This window comes from Choloepus didactylus, chromosome 13, assembly GCF_015220235.1.
Source record: "Choloepus didactylus isolate mChoDid1 chromosome 13, mChoDid1.pri, whole genome shotgun sequence".
Lineage (NCBI taxonomy): Eukaryota > Metazoa > Chordata > Mammalia > Pilosa > Megalonychidae > Choloepus > Choloepus didactylus.
In genome coordinates, this window is record NC_051319.1 from 75,286,074 (window position 1) to 75,307,652 (window position 21,579).

At 55.9% G+C, this 21,579-nt stretch overlaps 1 protein-coding gene across 8 annotated transcripts in view; it reads right to left on the minus strand.

The window, feature by feature from the left end:
* Positions 1 to 18,870, minus strand: part of SEPTIN8 (septin 8) — a 28,625-nt gene extending 9,755 nt beyond the window's left edge. For 3 of the 8 annotated variants that reach the window (XM_037801282.1, XM_037801285.1, XM_037801284.1), the window contains exons 1-9: positions 5,977 to 5,996; positions 4,425 to 4,545; positions 3,676 to 3,871; positions 3,140 to 3,326; positions 1,921 to 2,082; positions 1,258 to 1,354; positions 842 to 1,010; positions 499 to 631; positions 186 to 376 (exon numbers count right to left, since the gene is read on the minus strand). In XM_037801282.1, coding sequence (XP_037657210.1) covers positions 186 to 376; positions 499 to 631; positions 842 to 1,010; positions 1,258 to 1,354; positions 1,921 to 2,082; positions 3,140 to 3,326; positions 3,676 to 3,871; positions 4,425 to 4,545; positions 5,977 to 5,982 — 1,262 coding nt within the window. In that variant the 5' untranslated portion in view covers positions 5,983 to 5,996. Of the gene's footprint in view, positions 1 to 181; positions 377 to 498; positions 632 to 841; positions 1,011 to 1,257; positions 1,355 to 1,920; positions 2,083 to 3,139; positions 3,327 to 3,675; positions 3,872 to 4,424; positions 4,546 to 5,976; positions 6,000 to 18,695 lie in introns of those variants that run through there. The other 5 variants (XM_037801288.1, XM_037801281.1, XM_037801280.1 and 2 more) reach the window with 5 other exon arrangements.
* Between the last annotated feature and the right edge of the window lie 2,709 nt (positions 18,871 to 21,579).

Genomic DNA, 21,579 nt, shown 5'->3' on the forward strand with positions numbered 1-21,579 from the left:
GAAAAAGAAAGGTGAGCAAGAAAGAGGTGGGAGAGCAAGTGTAAATGAGAGCGAGCCAGATGGCTAACGAGCAAGAGAGTGAATGAGAGTGAGCACGAACAAGAGGACCAGCAAGAGCTCAAGGGTAGGAGAGAGTCAGCGCACGAGCGAGAGAAGCGAGCTCAGGGGAGGGGCCCACCACCTACTTCTTCTTGTCTTTGTCCTTCCTCAGGGGTTGCTGCGAGGTGGCGTGCAAGGCCTGCGACTGCAGGGCCTCCACCGCGGCCTTCCTGCGGTTGAAGGCATTGGTCTCCTCTTCCAGCTCCCGCCGCTTTTCCTCCAGCTTGCGCTTCTCCTCTTGATGGACCCGCTTGAGGTGCTCAAACTTCTCGTGGAGCTGGGAGTGGAAGGTGGGGGGCAGCCCGGGGTTGAGCATGGGCAGGGCAGGTGCCCAGGCCCTCCCACCTCCCAGTCGGCCCATGCCCTTCCTCACCACCACCCCCAAGCCCAGCCACACACCTCCCTTTCCTTCTCTTTCAACTCCAGCTCTGTCTCCTTCACTTTGTTGACAAACATCTGCCTCATCTCTTCCTCCTTCCTCTGCAGCTCATTCAGAAACTCCTTCCTCTTGGCCTCATATGTCTCCTGCAGGCTGTGGAGACCAAGAGGAAAGAGGCCAAGGGTTGGATTGTGGAAGGATGGGGTAGGGACAGAGCCACAGAAATAGAAACACATGGGCCCTGGGGGTGGCAGGAAGCTAGGGTTCCCACAACCTCTCTCTGGGTCATAAGACCCCAGAAGGAGACGCCGGTGTGGTGGTTCTGGCTGTGAAGATGGGCTCACTTCAGTCAAAAGGTTTCACCTGAAAGGCTGGCTGTCACCATCGCTGTCCTGGAAGCCCATCTCCTCCAACTTGCAGCGCCGGTAGAGCTCATAGTGCCGGCTGTGGGTCTGCTCGCGGAGGTCCTCCATGTTCACCCGGATCAGCATCTCCCGGAGCTTCACGAAGTCGCAGTGATTCTCATTCTCCACTGAAAGCAGAGGGTGCATGGGGCATCGGGCAGGCACACAGAGGGGCAAGGGAGCAGGGCCCAGGACAGTGGCCAGGGTACTATGGACAGATTCTGCAGAGTCAAGGCAGGCACACAGATAGGTGTGGGGAGTGCAGGGCCCAGGGCAGGGTGCTACAGGCAGGCTTGCAGAGGAGGGAGAGCAAGGCAGGACAGGGGACTAAGTTCAGTGCCCCCAGCTGGGGATGCTCTCTCCCCGCACACTCACCCTGCACCACTCCCCAAGGGTACTGCCGTGCTCGGACCAGCTTGTTCCCCACCTTCACCTCCTCGGTGCTGCCAACTACCGCGAAGGGCAGGTGTGCCTGGAAAGGGGCCCAAATATGCGTGAGCACTGTGCTGACACACAGGCAGATGGACAAACTCCCCTCACCATCCCTGGGACTCAGGGAAGGATTGACCTAGGGCTGCCCAGGCCAGAACAAAGGCCCTGGGGCCAGATTTCCCCTCTTGGTTCTCTCTTGGACAAGTGTCATAGAACCTCTAAACAGAGGAGTGGGCTGAGCTCTCAGCCTCCTTCCTGGGTTCCTGACTCTTCCCTTCAGCCCTCAGCCTTCCCACGGGTAATTAAGAGCTCCTTCATAGGACCTGTGGGCCCCCTTCCAAGTTCCTAAGCCCTGTCATCATGGCTGCTTCCTCCTATGAGTTTCAGGTTCCCATCTTCAATCTAGAGCTTGTGAAACACAAAACCTAGGGAAGCCCCAGTACAAGCCCAATACTTGATCCCTCTCATCCCCTGTCCACCCATCTGTCCTGGAGAGGCTAAGGCTGGAGTTCTGGGAAACAAGAATTTCTCAGGGCTGTGTCTGAGATCTGCACCAGTTCCCAGCCCTCTGGTTCCAGAGCCCTGAGGCCCTTGCCCAACGCTCACATTCATGACGGCGTTAATCTCTGCAACAGCCTCATCATCAGTGGGAAACTGGTAGATCTGGACCCCATTGCTGACCAGCTCGCCCATGATCTTGATCTTGAACTTGTGGAGCTCACTCTTGGAGATGGTATCAGCCTTGGCGATGATGGGAATAATGTTTACCTGCCAGGTTCAGGGGAGAGGGGGCAGCAGGTTGGTTGGGTATTTGGAGCAGTGGCTCTCTGACTGTGGATAGCCTAGCCAGGAAACATCCGTGGGCAGAGGGGGAGGAAGCCAGGGAGATGGAACTGCTCCAAAGGTTAGTCCTAGTCTTAACTCACCCACCTGTGGCTGTTCTGATGGTTTATAACAATCGGCTGCAGTGTTTCTTATAGTCCTGGTTCCCCCAAACCACTGTCCAGCCCCAAAATTAGTCCCTCAGGGCACACCCAGCTTTAACCCAGAATACTCTGCAAGTTTCAACTGGCTTGGGGCCTGACAGAAGCTGCGGCAGGGGGCTGAGCTCCCCACTGAGCAGATTAGATGATCCCATCAGCAATGGCCACAGGAAGACTTCAAAATATCCTAGGCCAAGGTTATCCCATTTTTTTGCAGTAAAAGTGAGCTCCTGACATGTGGGAGGGCAGTCACATGAGAGCTAGCAGGTGACTGGGAGATCCAAGACCCCGAGCCCTTCCCGACATTCTTATGAAGCTGCCCCCTCTTCTCTGCCCTCCTAATGCCCCCTCCTCATTCACATCCCAATTCTGGGGTTTATCTCACCTTTCCCCAGTGGGCTTGGGAGGAACCCAGGGAAATCCACAGCACGAAGGAAAGGGGAAATAAAGAGAGCAAAAGAACTAGGAATTGAGAGAGAATCAGCTGGGATGGGAAATACTCTGGGAAGAGGGTCAGGGTGGGGGCAACCAGAGGGAGGGGGCAGGAGGCCAGAAGTCAGTGGGGCTGAGAATGAGAACTGATTCCACTGCAGGAAGCAGCTCAGGACCAGACTCAGGTGACAGAGTGGTGGAGAAAGAGCCCAGAGCAGTGGGGGCTGCTGGAGCAGCAGGGATGGATGCAAGAGAAATACGGGGAGGACCAAGCCAAGGGGCTGGTCTGCAAGCCCCCTACCAGGAGAGCCCCTGACGACCACGGTGAAGAGCCATGCTGCAGCCACCACACGCCACCCCAGGAACGGCTGTAGAGCCCAAGGGACAGGGGGAAGTGGTGGCCCACTGACCTTGCTGTCCAGTTTCTTCATGGTCACCAGGTCCAGGGACTTGAGGGAGTGCCCTGTGGGCGTGATGAAGTAGAGACAAACATGGATCCTTGTGTCATGGTAGTCAAAGAGTGAGCGGCGGATCTTCAGCTCCTCCTGCAGATAGTTTTCAAACTGCGCATCGATGTAGTCGACTATGGGCCTGTAACTAGAGACGGCTCTATCACCTAGGAGGCTGGCAGCTGAGCCGGGCATGTGGGGCGGGGGGCAGGCCCACGGCATAGCCAAGCCAGACTGCCCGGCGGCCTTCTCTCATCAGGAGCAAACAGCTTCTGTCTGAGGACCCCTGAGTGGGTCCAGGGGCCTGACCCCACCTCCTGACCACCCCCAAGGAGTCCCTGGCCAGTTAGTGGCCACAGCGCCTCAGATATTCCCTGAGAGGCCCTCCCCGCTCGTCACAGGGTATGGCGGCTCAGTCACTCTATGGGGGAGCGAGGATGCTCAGAGTTTTGTAACATAGCCAAGGTAGGTTATGGGCTGCCCTTCCCGCCTCTTGCCTCTCATCCTTGTTGATCTGGTCCCCAAAGCCCACGGCGTCCACGATAGTCAGCTTGAGCTGCACGTTGCTCTCTTGGAGGTCGTAGGTCTGGGGCCGCAGACGCACGCGCTCCTCATGGTGGCTGGCTTCCTCCGTCTCGAAGGTTGTGTTGAAGAGTGTGTTCATCAGCGTGGACTTGCCAATGCCAGTCTCCCCTGGCGAGCAGGAGTGGAGGGGGATGTCTCTGGGTGGTGGCTAGGATGGGTGGGACTTGGGCACCCGCAGCCTCCATACGAGAGAGGGGCAGGCCTCCCTCTCCATTCCTTGCTGCCCCTGTCTCCCAGAAACTACCCCCTCCACAAGGGACTTCAGAAACCATGTGCCTCCCCATTTTGGGTTGTGTTTGCTTGGCGCCCTCACTACACAATCCTGCAGTGATCTGTTATGGACTCTTAATGGGGCAGAGTCATGTTTACCACAGTGTCCTTGATACATAGTAGGGAGGAGCAAATGTTTTTAAAATAAACAAATGAATGAATGGATCTAAATCTTTGTGATAAACACCTGAGGTTTACAAAGCACTTTCATGTGCCTAATCCTGTTTAATCCTCGGGACAACTCTGAGTCAGGATCCAACTCTGTTCTTGACCCTGGCAGAGACCCCAACCGAGTCCTCATCCCAACTCCCCAGTTCTGCTCTGCCTGGGAAGACCCTTCTCCCAGAAGGCTCTGTCTGAGGCTGCCCCCTGGCCAGGCCATAACACTCACCCACGCAGAGGATGTTGAAGCTGAAGCCCTGAGTGACTGACTTACTGACCAGCTGGTCCGGGAGGCTGTCGAAACCCACATGGCCCCCCAGGGAGAGGCTCCGGGGCTCCGGCTCTGCATTCTGCCAAGAGAGGGATAGAAAGTGGCAGTAAGGCCCCTGAGGAGAGAGACCAAGTTCAGATGAGGCTACGCCTGTGTCGATCTGGCAGCCCCTCATTGAATTCTCAGCAAATCTCAGGGCATGCCTGTGAGTGCACCAGAGCTCCAACTCCAGGCCCAATGCGCTCAGGGCCCCTGAATCCCTTCTTGGGAAGGTCCCTTTCACCCCATGGCTCAGCTTACCTCGGCTGGCCAGGGATGCCTGGGGCTGGGGTCCAGTGTCCCCTGGTACAGGGGGACCCAGACCCTGAGGACTCCTCTGTCCTCCTACCAAGGAGGAGATCCCAGATGGCCCTTGGATCATAGACAAAGACTCTGAGAAGCCAAGACTGGAGACTATGTATGTTCCCGGGGTCATATCCGAGAGGGGTGATGCTGTCGTCCTCTCCCAGACCTCACAACCCTTCTGTTGGAAGCGGGACTCAAGCCAGAGGCAGGTCTGGCCATAACCCCTGCCCCCACACACACTCACGGTCCATGGGAGGGCCTGTCCCCCTGAGGCTGTGCTCACGGGCCTCCACATGCACCCTCTGCTCCTCATGCACACAGGCCCACTAAAGGACACTTACCAGACAGCCAACCTCTGGGTCTCAGGGACCAACTCTGAGAGGGTCATGACCCTAGGCCCACCCCTCGCCTCTCAGTGGAGTTCTAGCCCAGACACCCTAGGCTCTTGGTCACGCCACCTTCCTACCCCAACCCTAGTCCTGGCTGTTCAGACGGAAGATTCCGGATGAGAATGTGGAGCCTTGGCCTTAGCAGAGAGCGGCCAGAAAGCCCTGAGTGAAGGGGTCACTGGAGCTGGCCCACAGCGCTATAAAAAGAAACCACGAGGACCTAAAGCAGAGGGCCAAGGTCAGACTGCAGTTTGGGTGGACAGTTTCTCTCAGTTCCCTAGGAATAGGGGGGAAATTCTGCCCTCTGAAGGAAGTTTCCCAGGCTCAGCCTTCCCCAATTTGGCCCCTTTAGAGGGCAGGCCCCAAACAGCCCCATGTTGGACAGAAGCATACCTCCTCCATCCCTGGGCCCCTCTGCCCTGACTGCCAGCTAGAAAGCACAAGGACAGGGCAGGACAGTGGGTTTGAAGCCTCACCCTGCTCTTACTGCTCACAGCTCCAAGGGAAAGAAACAGGCCTAACCAAGCAGAGCCCCAAGAGACACTGATTAGGGCAATGGCAGCCCTTTATGCAAGGGTGGCTCCAGACATGGTGAGGGGCTTGGGAACAGGCAGCAGGGCCCTGTGGCCACTCCCCAGGCCCCCAGCTCTCTGCCGAGGGCTCTCCTCAGCACCTCATCTCTCCCTGACCTCTCTGTGGCCACAACCGGCTGCCTGGTCCAGACCCCTCCAAGCTCCCTGGCACTCAGACCCAGCCTTCTCTGGGTCTATGCTCACCTGCATCGCCCATCTGCATCGCTGACTCCCACGTGTGTGTATTGGCAGCCTGGACTCCACACGGCCTCTCTGAGCAGTCATACCATCTCCTCAGACAAGTCAGGGTTACTTCTAGATGAGTGTTCTCCAACAACCTTCTCAATGGAGCCTCTGTTCTTAGAGCTGACAGTTTCTCCCTAACTCTTATCCCCAGGGGGCCACACCCCCTCAAGCCAGGTCCCCCTAGGATGCACATATAACTGGACAAAGAGGACCCCTACGCAGCTTTCTTCACTGGTGCCACATCAAAAACGGAGAGGGGAACATAGGGTGTGCTGGGTCAGGTCCAAAATCCTTCATGGTCTGGGGCCCTCCTCACAAACTCGGCCCCTTCCCTGGGCTCCAGAGCTCCCTCTACCTTTTCCCTGGTACCTGCTCTGACCTGGTTGCCAAGCACTTACATTCCAGACCCCTCACTTGGCTGTGGTCCCAAGTCAGGTTGTTGCACTATGATCTTTTTTATGCATCTTGGTTCACCAACTGTTCCATAAGCTTCTCAAAGTTGGCTACAAAATTGCGGGGATGAGGGGTGGGGCAGTCTTCTCATCCTGCCATCACTATGCCTAACATGCTAGGCACGACTAACATTTATGAATTACTGAATGCTGCTTTCAACTGCTACAGTGTCAAGTCCCAGGGGCCGCTGCTCATCTTACACAGAGCTCCGTTATTTAGTTTCTGTTCCACCTGCTCATGGCAGCTTGAGGATCAAATGGAGGACAGAACAGTCAGTCTAGAGCTTTCTTCTTCTCAGGCGAGACTAAGAAGCTCCAAAATTTAAGGCGTGCTCTGCTTGCAGAGAAGGCTATGTGTTTATTCATCCTCTTCTTCCAAGGGTGACACAATCAGGATGCAATCCAACATCCTGCATCTGCCGCCAAAACCCACCAAGTCAGCTGTGTCTGGAAACCACATGCGTGCATGTACGCGTGCACACACACACACACACACACACACACCCCAGCTGCAGAGGCCTTGGGAAAGAAACAGAGGCCATCCGATTCCTGAATTTTCCCCACTTCCTACCAGTTCCAAGCTCCAGGGGGCAAGAGCCGGGCTCAAGGGTCTCACATAAACAGCCCCTCCATCCACGTTCAGCGCCTGCCTGGCGCCTCCCAGCTCAGCACTCCCTGTGGGTGTGTGTGGAGTACAGGGAGGTATTTATCCCTGGGTTGTTGCCAAGACTGGTGTCTGCCATGCCAGGGGTCTCCTACTTGGAGCAGTGTCTGCTCGGGAGCCTCAGGGACCAGTGGAAGTGCAGGTCTGCAGTGTGATGCACACACACATGCGTGGCCATAGGAGGCAGTGTTGATCCCAGATCTCAGGAGACGGATGTAACCTCCTGGTTTCTCTAAGGGGTCACACTATCACTAATGCCACTCTCCTTGATTATACATTTGGCATTGACCACATGATCCAAGGTGTACGCTCACTCCGGGGTGCCCACCCCACGTGTCTCTACTAACCCGAGAAGGGTCACAGCCCAGGAGGAAATAGCAGCCACAGATGCATCTCCCACACTGCTCAGCTACCACCACCTGACTGAGAAATGAACTTCAGGTCTTCCAGTGGCCATCAGTCTTGCAATTGGTGGGTAAAACCCCAGTTCCAATGCCAGGGATGAGTCCTAATAATCCCAAGCCAATCAGCATGATCCCATGATTAGCTCAATATAGGCAAATGACCAGGATGAGCTTTGTGGTCATCTTGTGACCCTCAGGGGAGCTAGGCTGAGACTGAAGTTCACTCACATAGAATGACAGAGCCAAGAAAATCGTAGAGTGAGCCAGTGTCTGCCCTACCTCTGGGCTTTACCCTTTACCTCTGGCCATATATCACCTTCACCTCTTAAGCCAGTTGAGTGGGGTTATCTATTACTTACAACTGACAGCATCTTGACTGCTAGAGTCTCCAAAATGAAACCCTTTGAATGCAGAGGAACAGGGAGAAAGTAAGGAGCGCCGAGGAGAGGAGGGATGGCATGGAAGGTAAAGCTGCTCAGTGTTTACAACTAAAAGGAATGAATAGATGTTAACGATGACATCAACATCTCACTGAAGACCACCATGTGCATTAACTAAGCTAAGTGATGTACACACAGTCTCCTATCTGGTCTTTTCTCCACCCTGTGTGGAAAATGGCATCATTCTCCTCATTTTACAGGCAAGGAAACTGAGGTGCACAGAAGCCAGGGAACTCACTAGGGCAGAGCATTGAGGATGGGTCAAGCCTTTGTCCCAAATCCTCTGCTGTACCGTCTCCCCTACTCTTAGAAGGTTCCCAAATCATTCATTCAGCCCTCAACACACTCACCAGGCACATCTGCTGTGTGCCACTTATTGGATGGCTGCTAAGAATAAAAATATGAGACCCCAGACCTCTGACCTGAGGATCGGTCTAATCCAGTCTAAATTCAAATGGCTACAGGCACCAGGCAGGTAATGTAAAGGAGTGAAGGAGAGCAGTATAGTAATAATAACAATAATAATAGTAATAGCTAACATTTATCGAGTGCTTCATTTAATCCAGTGTCTCATTTAATTCAGACATCAGCCCTATGAGATGGGCTGTTATCTCCATTGTACAGATGACACAGTTCAGGCACCAAGACATTAGATAAGTAATTTGCCCAAGATCACACAGCTCAGGAGTGTGATGCCAGGATTTGAAAGGACAAGCAGGACTGCAAAAGCCATACTGTTAGCCACGTGGCTCTGGTGGACGGAAGAAAGCCGCTGACTTGGCTGAGCGTGGAGTCCCGCAGGGAGAGGGGAACCGTCGGGGGCTGCAGAGCCTGTGCTCTATCCAGGGCAGCTGTGGTTCCACAACTACAGCTGACAGTGGGAATGCAGGCCCAGTGTTGCCCAATCTTCCAATTTTTTGAGAAGATCCATAAATCTAGATCCCTTAATTGCTAAATACTATGAGTATCCAACACAACATGGCTAGGGGTTGAACCAGGCCCACAGCCTGACAGTCTATAGGCTGGGTCTGGTGGGAGAGGAGTGAGTGGGAAGGACAAAGCACCACTGTCTCCATTCACCGGAGACGAGTTCAGGGGAGGAGACTCCAGGCTGGACAACTTAACTCAGATGCTGGTAAGAGGTGGACTTGCTGCTTCCACAAACCCAGCTCCCTGGGGTGGCCACTCAGGGGGCTCTAACTGTCCTCAAAGCACCAGGACAGAGGGTGAGTTAGCAGCTCTGAGCTCTACACACATACGATGGGAATCTCCACGGGACCATTATCCCCTCTCTAATCACTAGCAAGCTTTTGGCTCCTGAGCCAGGCTCTGGGCTTCAGTGTCATCATTTCTCTGGCACATCAAAGACAAAAACCAAAATAATAACTGCCAAGGCCGGCTGCATTCCCCCAGGCCTGGCTGTCCAGAACAAAGTGGAGAACAGTATTTTGTTATGCAGCCCAGTGGATAACTAGGGCGTTCTTTTCCTGACCAGGAAATGCTCTGTCTGAGCTTCAGGAGCAGCCCTAATTGCCGGCCAAGAGGAGCTGCCCCTTTTACCAAGAAGTGAGGCAGAATTTTGGAATGCCCCACCACAAGTATATTAGACTCCTGAATCCTGGAAAAACGCAGGCCCCCACCCCAGGTCCTCAGACACTGCTCTCCCACCCAGGCTCCCACGCCCAGCATGGGGCTTGCTGTGCAACCTGCCAGGCAGGCAGGAAGCCCACTCCCCAGGAGAGCTCCTGCCCTGGGGAGGCCCAGTGATGTTGTTGAGCAATGGACCCAGGAGGCTTGCGCCACTGGGAACCTTCTCCACCCAGGTTGCTGGCACAAACCACCCGACTCCCAGCTCCAGCTGCTCCAAGCAGCCTGGGCCTTAAATAGCCAGAGTAGGGGCCTCTGGCCAGAACTCGTGGTAGGGGCCTCTGGCCAGAACTCGTGGTCGCGAGCACAACTGTCCTTGAGCCCAGAGAAGAATCCTAGGAATTTTCCCAGGAAAGGCTTCGGCTCTGGTCCCAGGATTCCACAGCAAGTCTCTAAGCCCAGGTCAGAGGTTACGGGAAATAACTAAGGGGATGTGAATGAAAGGGTGGGGGTGGGGATGCTGCCACCCTGGGCTGGGAGAAAAGAATGGAGGTAAGATATACCTGTCCCATAGCAAGAGGGCACCTGAGAACTGAAGCATTTCTCCTAAGGCGGCAATAGAAAACTTGGGAGAATACACAGTGGGAATCAATCTTCATGATGCTGGACAATAATGCAGAGACGGCAGCCGGGCCCCAAAAGGGAGAACCCTAGTTATCCCCCACCCCATCCTGGGAAGAGAAGGAACTTTGGGAGCAAAATTCCCCCCAGGAATCCAAGGCTGCCCACCTCCCTTGAACCTGATACTCCATTCTCTCTGCTTCCCTGTCTCACTAAGAAGCAAACTGGCTTCAGAGGCCTGAGCCAATTTTCTCCTTTCTGCACATAGCCAGGCTACATTCTGTTAATTTGGGATGGTGTGTTTTACAATTCTCACGTCAAGATCAGGTTTCCAGGAGGCCAAGGGCCTGTTTGCCGGTCCCTGGGACCAACCCTGTTTGCTGGTCCCTGGGCCCAACCCTGAGGCCTAGGACACAGGCACATCCTGGGGCTCTGCTGTGCCACCTGCAAGGGAGTGGGGTCCAGCCCACGGTGCGGCAGATGGGAAGGTGCCTCTGGACCCTGGAAAGTACTGGAATTCCAGGCGTTCGTATTTCTTCTTGGTTCAAGGCCTCCAGCAGCAGCCACCACTGCCTGTGACAGTGGAAGCCACGAGTGGTCTAGGTCTCAGTGCAGGAAGGAAGCAGCCTTTGTTCCACAGCAAATGAGGGAACACCCTTGGAAGGGGGGAGGTGGGCAACAAAGGTGCCCCCTGTGCATGCCCACCCACCTTCCCTCCAAGCCCAGGATGGACGTCGGTACTGGAAAGGGGTAGAGAAATGCATGGGCACCAGTGTGGGCCGGTGGAAGCTCGGGGCAGCACTGTCATACTTTGTTTTCACCCTATCCACCCCCCTATCCCCCACAACAAGCAGAGTGTCAGGCTTGAACCTTCCAACTCCACAGCCAGGTCTGGCAAGTGGACCGGGGTCCATGGCCATGGCCCTCCTGGACCTCAGGCCCAAGATGGTCCAAACCTAGGAGGCCCATCAGAGACTAGCCAGCCAGGTATGATCTGAAGTGGGCCCTTACTCCCTCCTCCTCTGGTTCTATCCCTCTAAATTGGCCTCCAGGATAGGAGCCAAGAAATACCCTGGAAGCTATGTGCTCTGAGGAAGAGAGTATCTAGCTTGCCCCAAAAGCACTAGAGCAGCAATGGTTATAGCCAAGATGCCCCATGCCTTGCCCTCTGTCACCCCCTCCCAGCCACTGCTCATCACATGAGCCCTGAAAATGCAGATGGCTCCTGAAAAAGCCAGCAAAAAGCACTCAGCTCTACTACAAGGGCATGTTGACCTTGGGAGGGGTTCCTTCCCCAGGGAAATATGTCTCCTCCTGGCCTGCTTGGTTCCACATCTGGTTGTCTGGCAAGTTGGTGCCTTGAGGGCCACACCAAGGGTTCCCGAGACCCAAACTGGCAGCACAGAGACAGGAAGGCCAGTGGGACTGCAGGGGGCAGGCAGAGGCAGGCCAGCCCACAGGTCCTTTGCTCTGTCCCCTGCAGCTGCTCACCTCTGGCCACTGGACCCAGGCCACAGACACATTCATGGTAGCTGCTGCCCCACACACCTCCACCTAGCCTATCCTAGGGCTCAACAGTCATAGGGCTCCATCCTCTGTGCCAACCCAAGGGGTACTCTGGTGCTGGGGTTTGAGTCTCAGACCCACCCTTTACTGGCCAATGAACAAAGTCTGCATCCTCACCCAACCATGGGCTGTCGGCATGAACAAGATGATGAGTGCAAAGCATCCAGCACCCTCCCTGCCATGGAAAACTTCTGACAAAAGTCAAGCCCTGGGGTTCCAGGCTGCACCCATGCTCCCTTCTTGTTGGCACTGTGCTCAGCCTCCTTCTCACCACCCTCTCTGTTCCAATCCTGGTCAGCCCCTCACCATGTGTTCCCTTGGATCATCCAGGCCTTCCCACCAGCCTCCCAGCTCTGACCCATTCCAATCAAGGTCCCAGGCAGACCTTCCTGAAGTGGATGGTCTTACAGGTGGTGCTCTCTTAGCTCCTCTACACCACCAGGAACTGAGAGTTGTGCAGACATCTCTTGTTTAGCTCTCATGTCTCCTTTAAATAGCTCAGTGAGGAGGTTACTGGCCACTTTTACAGGACAGGGATCTCTCACTCTATGGCAGAGGCCTTGGCCCCCACTCAGGTGAGGGGCTGCCTCCCAAGTCCCTCCCCACCAGCTCTTTTTTCAGGGAGGGTAACAGCACTCCCTGGATAGCCTGCTTCCTGGGGAAGTGTCAAGATTACAGGGGTGACAACGGAAGTGACAGATGGTGCTGGGGCTAAAGTGGAGATGGGAGGAGTGCCTGGCTGCGGGTGACTGAGCTTGTACCTCGGCTTGCCAGGCCTGGGCCAGGGGACCTGATCACCCCCTGGGGAGGGTAGTAGGTACGGGCGTTAGTGCCCTCTGCAGCCCCCCCGAGCCTGGGGAGCGAGGTCAAGGCAGCTCCCTTTTCCTCACCCAAAATGCCACTGGCAGGGGAGGCTTGCCGGAGGAAACCGCCTTTCTCCCAACTGCCCTTTCCCCACTTCCTTATCTTACCCACTCACTCCCTGGTGCCAAGGCCACTCCTGCCACCGCCAGCGCGCATGCACCGTGGCCAGAACAACTCCCGCCCGCTGCAACGGCTCCTGCGTCCTCTTAGAACTAATCCTAGTCCCTCTCCCTTCTATGTTGCCATTTAAGGCTGCTTCACCTCCTTTTCAGCCTTGCCCTTCTTACCAGCCTATATAACCTGTAATCACCCTTGAATAACTCTCTTTGGCGCATACTCCTACTGGATGAAGAGTGTCTTGTCCTTATCGCCGCCCTCCACACCTTGCACGCCTCCCGCCGAGGACCCGGCCAAGTCCTCCGCCTCGCCCTCGCCTCCGGGAAAGAGCCCCCGCCGCCGGTACCCTTTAAGCAGCCCCGAGAGCTGAGGGCTCAGCTACCGGCCGCCCCTCCCCCTAGAAGCAGTAACCGCGACCGCAACTGGTGCCCCGTGTGAGGAAGTGTCTCCACACAACAGTTCGGCAGGTCGCCCGCTCGCCCGGACGCCTCTCCAGCTTCCCGTTTCCTCGCCTGCAAGGTAAGGGCCGCCTCTCCTTCGCCACTTCCGGAGCTGTGGGAGGTTCACTGCTCCGAGGCCGCTCCTCCCTTCCCCCACGCTCTCTTTATCCAGTAGGAACTCCTCCCTTCCCCCACGCTCTCTTCGTCCTCTTGTATGCGCACTTCTATGACCCCCGTTCCTCCTAACGCTCTCCCTCTTCCCCTCCATTACTTTGCTGTAGTTCTTTGTATCTTTATTTCCTCATTTGGTGCCGTGTGCCTCTTTGCAACCGCCCCCCCCCCCGACTACTCCCGTTGCCAAAGGGCACTGCTTTCCGCTCTCGCCGTCTCCTTCGGCCTTGCGGCCACGGTTTATCTCATTCTCTCTGCTCGGTAAACAACTCCCCCTCCTCCCCCCTCAGCTATGGGTAATCGTCTGTCTACGTGCCAGGCACCTCAAGTTCGTGCTCTAGCGGGTCTCCTAGACACACATCGCTACAAAGTGTCTGTTCGGCAGCTGCAAGTGTACTGGGACCTCCTGCTGCCCTTTAACCCATGGCTCACCACTTGCCATCTCTGGGACCCTGTTACTTATGATCGTCTTATTGATCGAGTCACTAACGCCATGGAACATGAGAGCAAGCGCTTCCCTCCCGGCTTGCTCCCCACCTTGATAACCATCCGCTCCTGCCTTCAAGGCTCCCTCCCCCCTGATAGAGGCCCCGTTAAATCCAAGGAAGCCCTATCAACCCAGCCAACAGATTCAGACAGCGATATTAATTCAAATCATGACTCGGACACGGAGTCCTTAGTCGAGCAGATTAACAACGCGCTCGAGATGACTCCCAAAAAGCAAAATAACACTGCGCCACGCCAAGATGGCGAACTTCCTCCTTCTTTTTCCATCGAGGGGAGGAAATGCTCCGGCGATGACGTCAGCCCTAAGCTGGGCCGGAAACCGCATACGCTTTACCCCGCCCTTCCACAGGGCGGAGCTAGTCCGCCATCTTATGCCTTGGGCCCCGCCCTTTCACAGGGCGGGGCTGATCCACCATCTTGTGTCTTAGCCATGCCCACCGCGCCGCCATCTTGCGACGCTTGGGGCCTCCCACTCCCGCCTCCCCCTTCGGCGAGCTCCCCCTCGGAGCCGCTACCGGCAGCTGCCGCCGCTCCTTCCACCCTGCTGACTAACAACCCCTGGCTGCCTTCTACACCTCAAGGCAACCCTTGGGGCAACGCTCCACCTACCCCCACTCCCGCGCCAAGTCCTCTGCAAGCGCGTCCTCCTTTCTCTCGTGCTTTTCGCTGCTTTCCTCTTAACCTTGCCCCCACCCCACAGAAACCGTATGACTGGTATCCCATTGACTCAGATACTATCAAGCAGCTTCGCAGGGCCGTCAGGGAGGACGGGTTAGGTAGCCCATACGCTTCCCAAATACTGCAGGATCTCGGCATGGACTATTGCATCCCCCAAGACTGGGCCTCGCTTGCCCGTTCCATTCTTAACCCCGGTCAGTTTGTTGACTGGCGTGCTCACTTCCAGGCAGAAGCAGCTAAGCAAAGTGAGCAAGACGCAGCCCTTGGAGTCTATCATCCCCCCGAAGCCTATATGGGCACTGGAGCGTTTCTAAATGCGTCTGCTTATATTAATGTCCCTGCCACCTTCTGAACTATCCTCAGAGGCATCGCCTTACGCGCGTTTGCCAATTGCTCTGCCTGTCGGCCTAATAAATTCACCAAGCTCTTCCAGGAGCCGAGTAAGCCTTTCGCCACCTTTGTCTCCAGAGTCGAAGAAACCTGCGCTCAAAAGTATCAGCGACTCGCCACCTCTGACGCCCCCCACTCCAAGATGACAGCCAACCCTCCGCGACCTCAACGCCACCGGTCGACTCGCCAACCGCGAGGCCCTTCTCAATCACCTGAACATCGCTCTCACCTCGAGTTCCAGCTTCTCTGAACCCCTGAACTTTAAACCCCTCACCTTCGCCCAGCTCGCTGCAGCGAAGCCATTGTCAAGCGCCCGGGCACCACACCAACACTAAGCTCCAGCCTCGCTGAGCCACCGTCAACCCCTTTTTTCCCTTCCCTAACCTCCCCCTTCCCTCACCCTTAGTGGGCCTCTCCGGTAAAGCCTCTTCCTCTAATTAGAAAAGAAAGGGGAATTGCGGGTGACTGAGCTTGTACCTCGGCTTGCCAGGCCTGGGCCAGGGGACCTGATCACCCCCTGGGGAGGGTAGTAGGTACGGGCGTTAGTGCCCTCTGCAGCCCCCCCGAGCCTGGGGAGCGAGGTCAAGGCAGCTCCCTTTTCCTCACCCAAAATGCCACTGGCAGGGGAGGCTTGCCGGAGGAAACCGCCTTTCTCCCAACTGCCCTTTCCCCACTTCCTTATCTTACCCACTCACTCCCTGGTGCCAAGGCCACTCCTGCCACCGCCAGCGCGCATGCACCGTGGCCAGAACAACTCCCGCCCGCTGCAACGGCTCCTGCGTCCTCTTAGAACTAATCCTAGTCCCTCTCCCTTCTATATTGCCATTTAAGGCTGCTTCACCTCCTTTTCAGCCTTGCCCTTCTTACCAGCCTATATAACCTGTAATCACCCTTGAATAACTCTCTTTGGCGCATACTCCTACTGGATGAAGAGTGTCTTGTCCTTATCGCCGCCCTCCACACCTTGCACGCCTCCCGCCGAGGACCCGGCCAAGTCCTCCGCCTCGCCCTCGCCTCCGGGAAAGAGCCCCCGCCGCCGGTACCCTTTAAGCAGCCCCGAGAGCTGAGGGCTCAGCTACCGGCCGCCCCTCCCCCTAGAAGCAGTAACCGCGACCGCACCTGGCTGGGAGGAATGCCAGGCGTGAGGCCGGCGTGCTGCATGCTTCTTCCTCCTCCCCCTCTTCCCCTTTCCCCAAGCCCTAAAGGATCCCTCACCACAGAGTCTGAACCTGCCTCATAAGATTCTGATGGGAGAAATACAGGAGGTGGCCTTTGGGAGTAGGAAGGGGCAAGGCCTCAGAATCAGGGGCCCAGAAAGGAGGAAGGGCAAAGCAAGAGTGGACAGGAGTCTGGCTGCCCTAGGGGGACAAGAGAGAAGAGATACTCCCCAGAGGGTTGTCCCAGACATGCACATACAAGAGACATGGACTGTAATCCCATGGCTGGTCTAGGGTTGAGAAGGGCCCAGCCAGGATGTAAAGGCTGCTGGACCTGTGGGGGTCACACCATGCTATATGGCCAGGACAGACAGATTGGTGGTGTGCTTGATTACACCGGAGAGAGTCTGTGAAAGGACATGGAAAACCAACACACACTGATCTCAAAGTACTGAGGGCAACTCTGTGTGGACATCTGAGCTCCAGGCTGGGACAGCTCCTGGGCCATCTGGGGCTGTCTGACCACTGAGCTAGCTGGAGAAGCAGTGGGGGCCTGCCACAGGCCCAGCTGACCACAGCCTCATGGCCACTGCTCCACACTGGTCAGTGAGTGGCCCAATGTTCCCCGGAGCTGCTGAGATACCTCAGCATCTCTCCAAATGTGCCACAGACCATAATTAACCTTCTGCAAGCTCTTCAAAAAGCATCAGTATGATCATCCCCATCTTATAGGAAGGACACATAAACTAAGGCCAAGAGAAGAAGATGATTTTCCCAGGATGACAAGACGGGGAGGAATGGAGTCCAGACTCCTAAATTCAGGCCAAACTCCACCCGAAGTCTCCACCCAAAGTCAACCCTGTCCAAGCCCTCCCAGGAGACTTATGGCCCAGAACGTGAAGGGCGTGGAAGGCGTTCATACACCCAGCTTAACCTGGCACAGTCACCAAGGCCCCTGTGCCCAGGCTCCATGCCCTTGAGTCAGCCCTCCATGGGGATAATACCTGAGCTCCTCACAGAAATGGTCCAAGAATGAACAGGGAAGGCTGAATGGAAGGGCTCCTCCAGCCGACAGCCTGGCAGTGCAGCCGGGCATCTCAGCTGAGTCTCTGAAGCAATTTCTGGACAGGCAGTGATGGGGGCCCCTGGGGAGGGCACCGTGAAACAGAGCAAAGCCAATTCTTACACAGAGGTTCTGTCTTCACATCCACATTGACACTAGGTATCATGTGTCATTCATTGTGCCCTTGCCATGTGCCAAACACTGCTCTAAGCACCTGGCCCAGATTATCTCATCGAATCTTCACAATAACCCTATAAAGGAGGTAGTATTTTTATCCCATTATAGAGATGAGAAAACTGACGTACTGAACTGGGATTCATCCCAGGCAGTTTGGTTCTGGTTACTCTGTACACTCTACCCACCTGCAAGACTAACTTTTAGAGCACACTGTGGCCGCAGATGGGACCCAAACATAACTTTTTGGTCAGCTGGGCACAGAAAATGCACCCAGTTCATGGACACGCACACAGATGTGCATGCACCTGCAGGTCTCTTGGTTGCCAGCTAATCAGGTCTATTAGGATTCAAGCGCTGCCCTCCTCAGGTACATAAATTCCAATTTACAGCACAGAAATGAGGTGACTCTGATTTGCCTGACCTCTGAATCTGCTTCTCATGTATTTAAACTTACTTAACTGATATACAGACCCCTTCTCCACTGGGAATAAAATACTAGAAATTATGAAATCAAGAGCTCCTGCTTTAGTTATGAATATTTCCAAAGTAGACCAACAAATATATTTTCAGATTAAAGGGAAAATTTACATATATAAATTCAGAAGGCATTATTTATAGCATTAATTACATAAGTTCTGGCTCCCTTATTTAGCCCAGAACCAACTGCTTATCAGTCTCATATTCAGCATTCCCCTCTCCTTCCCCCCACCCCCAACAGCCCCAGGCCCTCCCTCCCCCTCTCCACAGACCAGGGCCTCACATGCTGGCGAGAGGACACAGCTTCCTTCACTGTCACAGCCCAGCCTCCCAGACACACCCAGATCCAGCCTTAGACACCAAGGGATTTGCATACACAACCGCCAAAAGGCCTCCCTCCCTCTGAGTGAATTTTTAAAAACCTTTAAGAAGTTGTCTTATTGGCCGGCTGAGGCCCAGAGAGACCCCTGCATGGGCCACAAAGGACGTCAGCCCTGCAGAAGGCAGACCTGGACAGGGGCCCAAGCAAACGCCCACTAGGCTAACTGGAATCGCTCCAGTTCCTGGGGAATGGCTGCCGCAGACCCGACCACTGAGGCCGGACCTGCCTGGAGTCGCATCCAGGATCCAGGCGCCAAGGACTGGGGTGGGGAGGGGGTGGGAGTAGGGGTAGGAAAAACAGGCCCAGGGGCCTCAGGACGCAAGTCTCCAACTGCCCAGAGCATATTTGATGGGCTCCCTGGGACCCCTAAGGCTTCATCCTCACGGGTTGCGCCCATCCAACAGCACCTGCGCGGCTAAGAATCTCCCCAGCTGTACAAAGAGAAATATCCTGGGGGGTGGGCGCCCCGAGTATCCTGACCCCTCCTCTCCGGTCCCCGAGGCCCAGTCTGTCCTCGCACCTGCCCGGAGCCAGTCGGGTCTTCGCTCCTTCCCGCGAAAGGGGGCCTGTCTCCCCTGCGCCTGAGGGGGGCGACCCCGGCCAGCCGCCCGGCGAGGACGAGCTCGGCCGAGCGCTAGCTCCGGGAGTCTGGGAACCAGCCAGGCGTCGAGGCCCGGCCGCGCGGCGCTGACAGCCCGGCTCGCGCCCCCTGGCCAGCTGCAGGGCGGCCCCGTCCCCGCGCCCAGCGCCTCCCCTGCGCGCATCGCGGTCCAGGCGGGCTCTCACCGAGATGCGTTCTAGGTCGGTGGCTGCCATGGCGAGCTCCGCACCGGGCGGGCGAGCCAAGGCGAGCGCCGGGGCCGCGACGGGGACGAGCCGGCTGCGGGACGCGCTCCGCCCGGGAGGCTGCGGCTGAATGGATCCAATATGGCCACTTCCTGGAAACTCCCCTTGGCGGCAGCGGCGGGAGAAGCCGCGGAGCCGCCCCCGCCCCCGCCCGCGGGACCGGCCTCCCCGCCCGGCCCGGCCACCAGCGCAGCCTGAGCCCGGCCACTTGGACAGCCCGGGGTCTCCGCTGAGAGACACGAGGTGCCAGCTATGGGGTTGCTGGGACTTGTAGTCCGCGAGTTGGGGGGTCTGGCGGGCGGTGCCCGGGGAGACGCTGGCCGGTACCCGCTGGCCTGCTGCGTCTCCCTGGGAGGCTGGGGCCGAGCCCGGGTGGGGTGTCCTGGGGTTCGCGCGCTAGGAAGCCGACTCCGCGAAGAGTGGAGTAGGGCGCTGCGTGTGCCCCGGGTCTCCCCCACCAAGCCGCCTCTACCCAGCCAGAGCCTGCAGATGCGCTGGGACCACCGGCCAGAATGTCGAGGACCTGAGGAAGGCCCTCGTGTCCGGGAGAGGCCGCCTCAACCTCGTCTGCCTGTACCCTGGGCCCCACCTGATGCTCTTGCCAGAGTCAGGGCAGGAACTGGGGCGGGACCCGCGCGTCCGGCCAGGCGGCCTTCTCGGGCAAGGGACCAGCTTTGGGCACCTTGCGCAACAAACACACAGGATGCGCAGTTCAGGCCTGGATTCGTGCAATAGAAAAGCGAAGCTCGATGGTCAAGGCATCAGATTGCAAATGACCATCACTCTGCCCGCTGAAAAGGGCTAGGAGAAACTTCTTAATGGAGTCCAACACTGTGCAAAGAGGCTCCCAATGCGTGCCCACAGTACCTTCTCTTTGCTAATCTGAGTACCTAAAACGTGAACAAAACTCAGAAAACCACCTTTACCCAAGTCGGAGGCCTTGGAGGCTCCGTATCTTTCTATCTACAGGAAGCTCGTCCCAAATCCTCTAAAATTTCCCCTTTTCTTTCCCCCTCTCTGCTTTTCTCCACCCTTTGGGATTATAGCAAGGTTTGCACCCTGTCCCTCCAGTGGCCTCAACCCACGTCCACACATCCCCCCACCCCCAATATCTTCCTGAGAAACAACCTGACCCCCCACCTCACTCAGGAATTTGTGCTGGCTGGAGGTGCCAAAAGACCACATCTGGAGTTGGCACATCTAGCTTTAAAAGGAGTCCCCCCCTCCCCCTCCGCCTCCCACTGACTTTCCCTTTTTGCTCTCAGGCAAATGTAGCTTGTCATTAAGGTGGGCTGACATCCCACAGAATCTTGCTGACTCAACGATTTCACTTTGTTCCTCTCTCTATCATGGGGTTTCACATGCTGTGTTGTAGTTATCTACAAGAGAAGTGGGGCAGAGTGGTGGTTAACGAATCTAGATCTGGCAAACTGCCTGGGTTGGGATCCTGTCTCCACCCTTTGCTTGCTTTGTAATCTTAAATTACTTAATTGTGCCTCCCTTTCCTCATCCTAAAAATGAGAATTATAGTACCCATATATGATGGCTTGGAGGCTTTATGGACCCCAGGAAATTATGTTCTTAAAATTAATCCATTCCTGTGGGTCCCATTGTAACTAGGATCTTTGGTGAGTAGGATCTTAACCTAAGATGTGACCCACCTCATTCAGGGTGGATCTTAATCCTCTTATTGGAGTCTTTTATAAGAGGATGAAATTCAGAGGAAAAAAGCCACAGAAACAGAAAGGAAGCCACTAAAGCCAGAAGCTGGAAGCAATGAAAACCAGAAGTCCAGAATCGCCTGTAGCCAGTCTCAGGAAGAAGGTGGGTCTTGATGATGCCTTAATTTGGACCCTCGTGGCCTCAGAACTGTAAGCTTGTGAACTAATTGTTGAAAGCCAGCCAATATCTGGTATATTACATTTCGGCAACTTTAGCAAACTAAAACACCATGTCACCAGATAAAATGAGATGAAATAAGTAAAGCACTTTAAACTGTTCTTGAAATACAGTGTTTTGCGGGTTACTGAGCATATACCTCGACTTACCAGGTCTGGGCTAGGGGACCTGCGCAACCCCTAGGGAGGGTAGTGGGTACGGGCGGTCAGTGTCCTCCACAGCCCCCCGGACCTAAGGAAGCGAGGTCGAAGGCAGGCCCCATTTCCTCACCCAAAATACCACCGGTGGGGGAGGCTTGCCGGAGGAAACCGCCCTTCCCCCAACCGCCCTTTCCCCCACTTCCTTATCTTGCCCGTACACTCCCCGTTGCCAATGCAACTCCCATCACCACCAGTGCGCATACATTGTTGCCAGACACCGTTGCCAGAGCAACTCCTGCACCTTTTAGAACAACCTCCGTGCCCTCTTAGAACCAATCCTAACCTCCGCACCCTCTCAGAACCAATCCTAGCCTTTATCCCCTCAGCATTGGCTTGTAACAACCCCCGCCCTCTATGCCAGCCCATATAACCTGTGCTCACCCCGGAATAAAGGTCCTTTTGTTCTACCCTTACTGGAGGAAGAGTGTCTTATCTTTCCCTTCTCGCCGCCCTCCACAC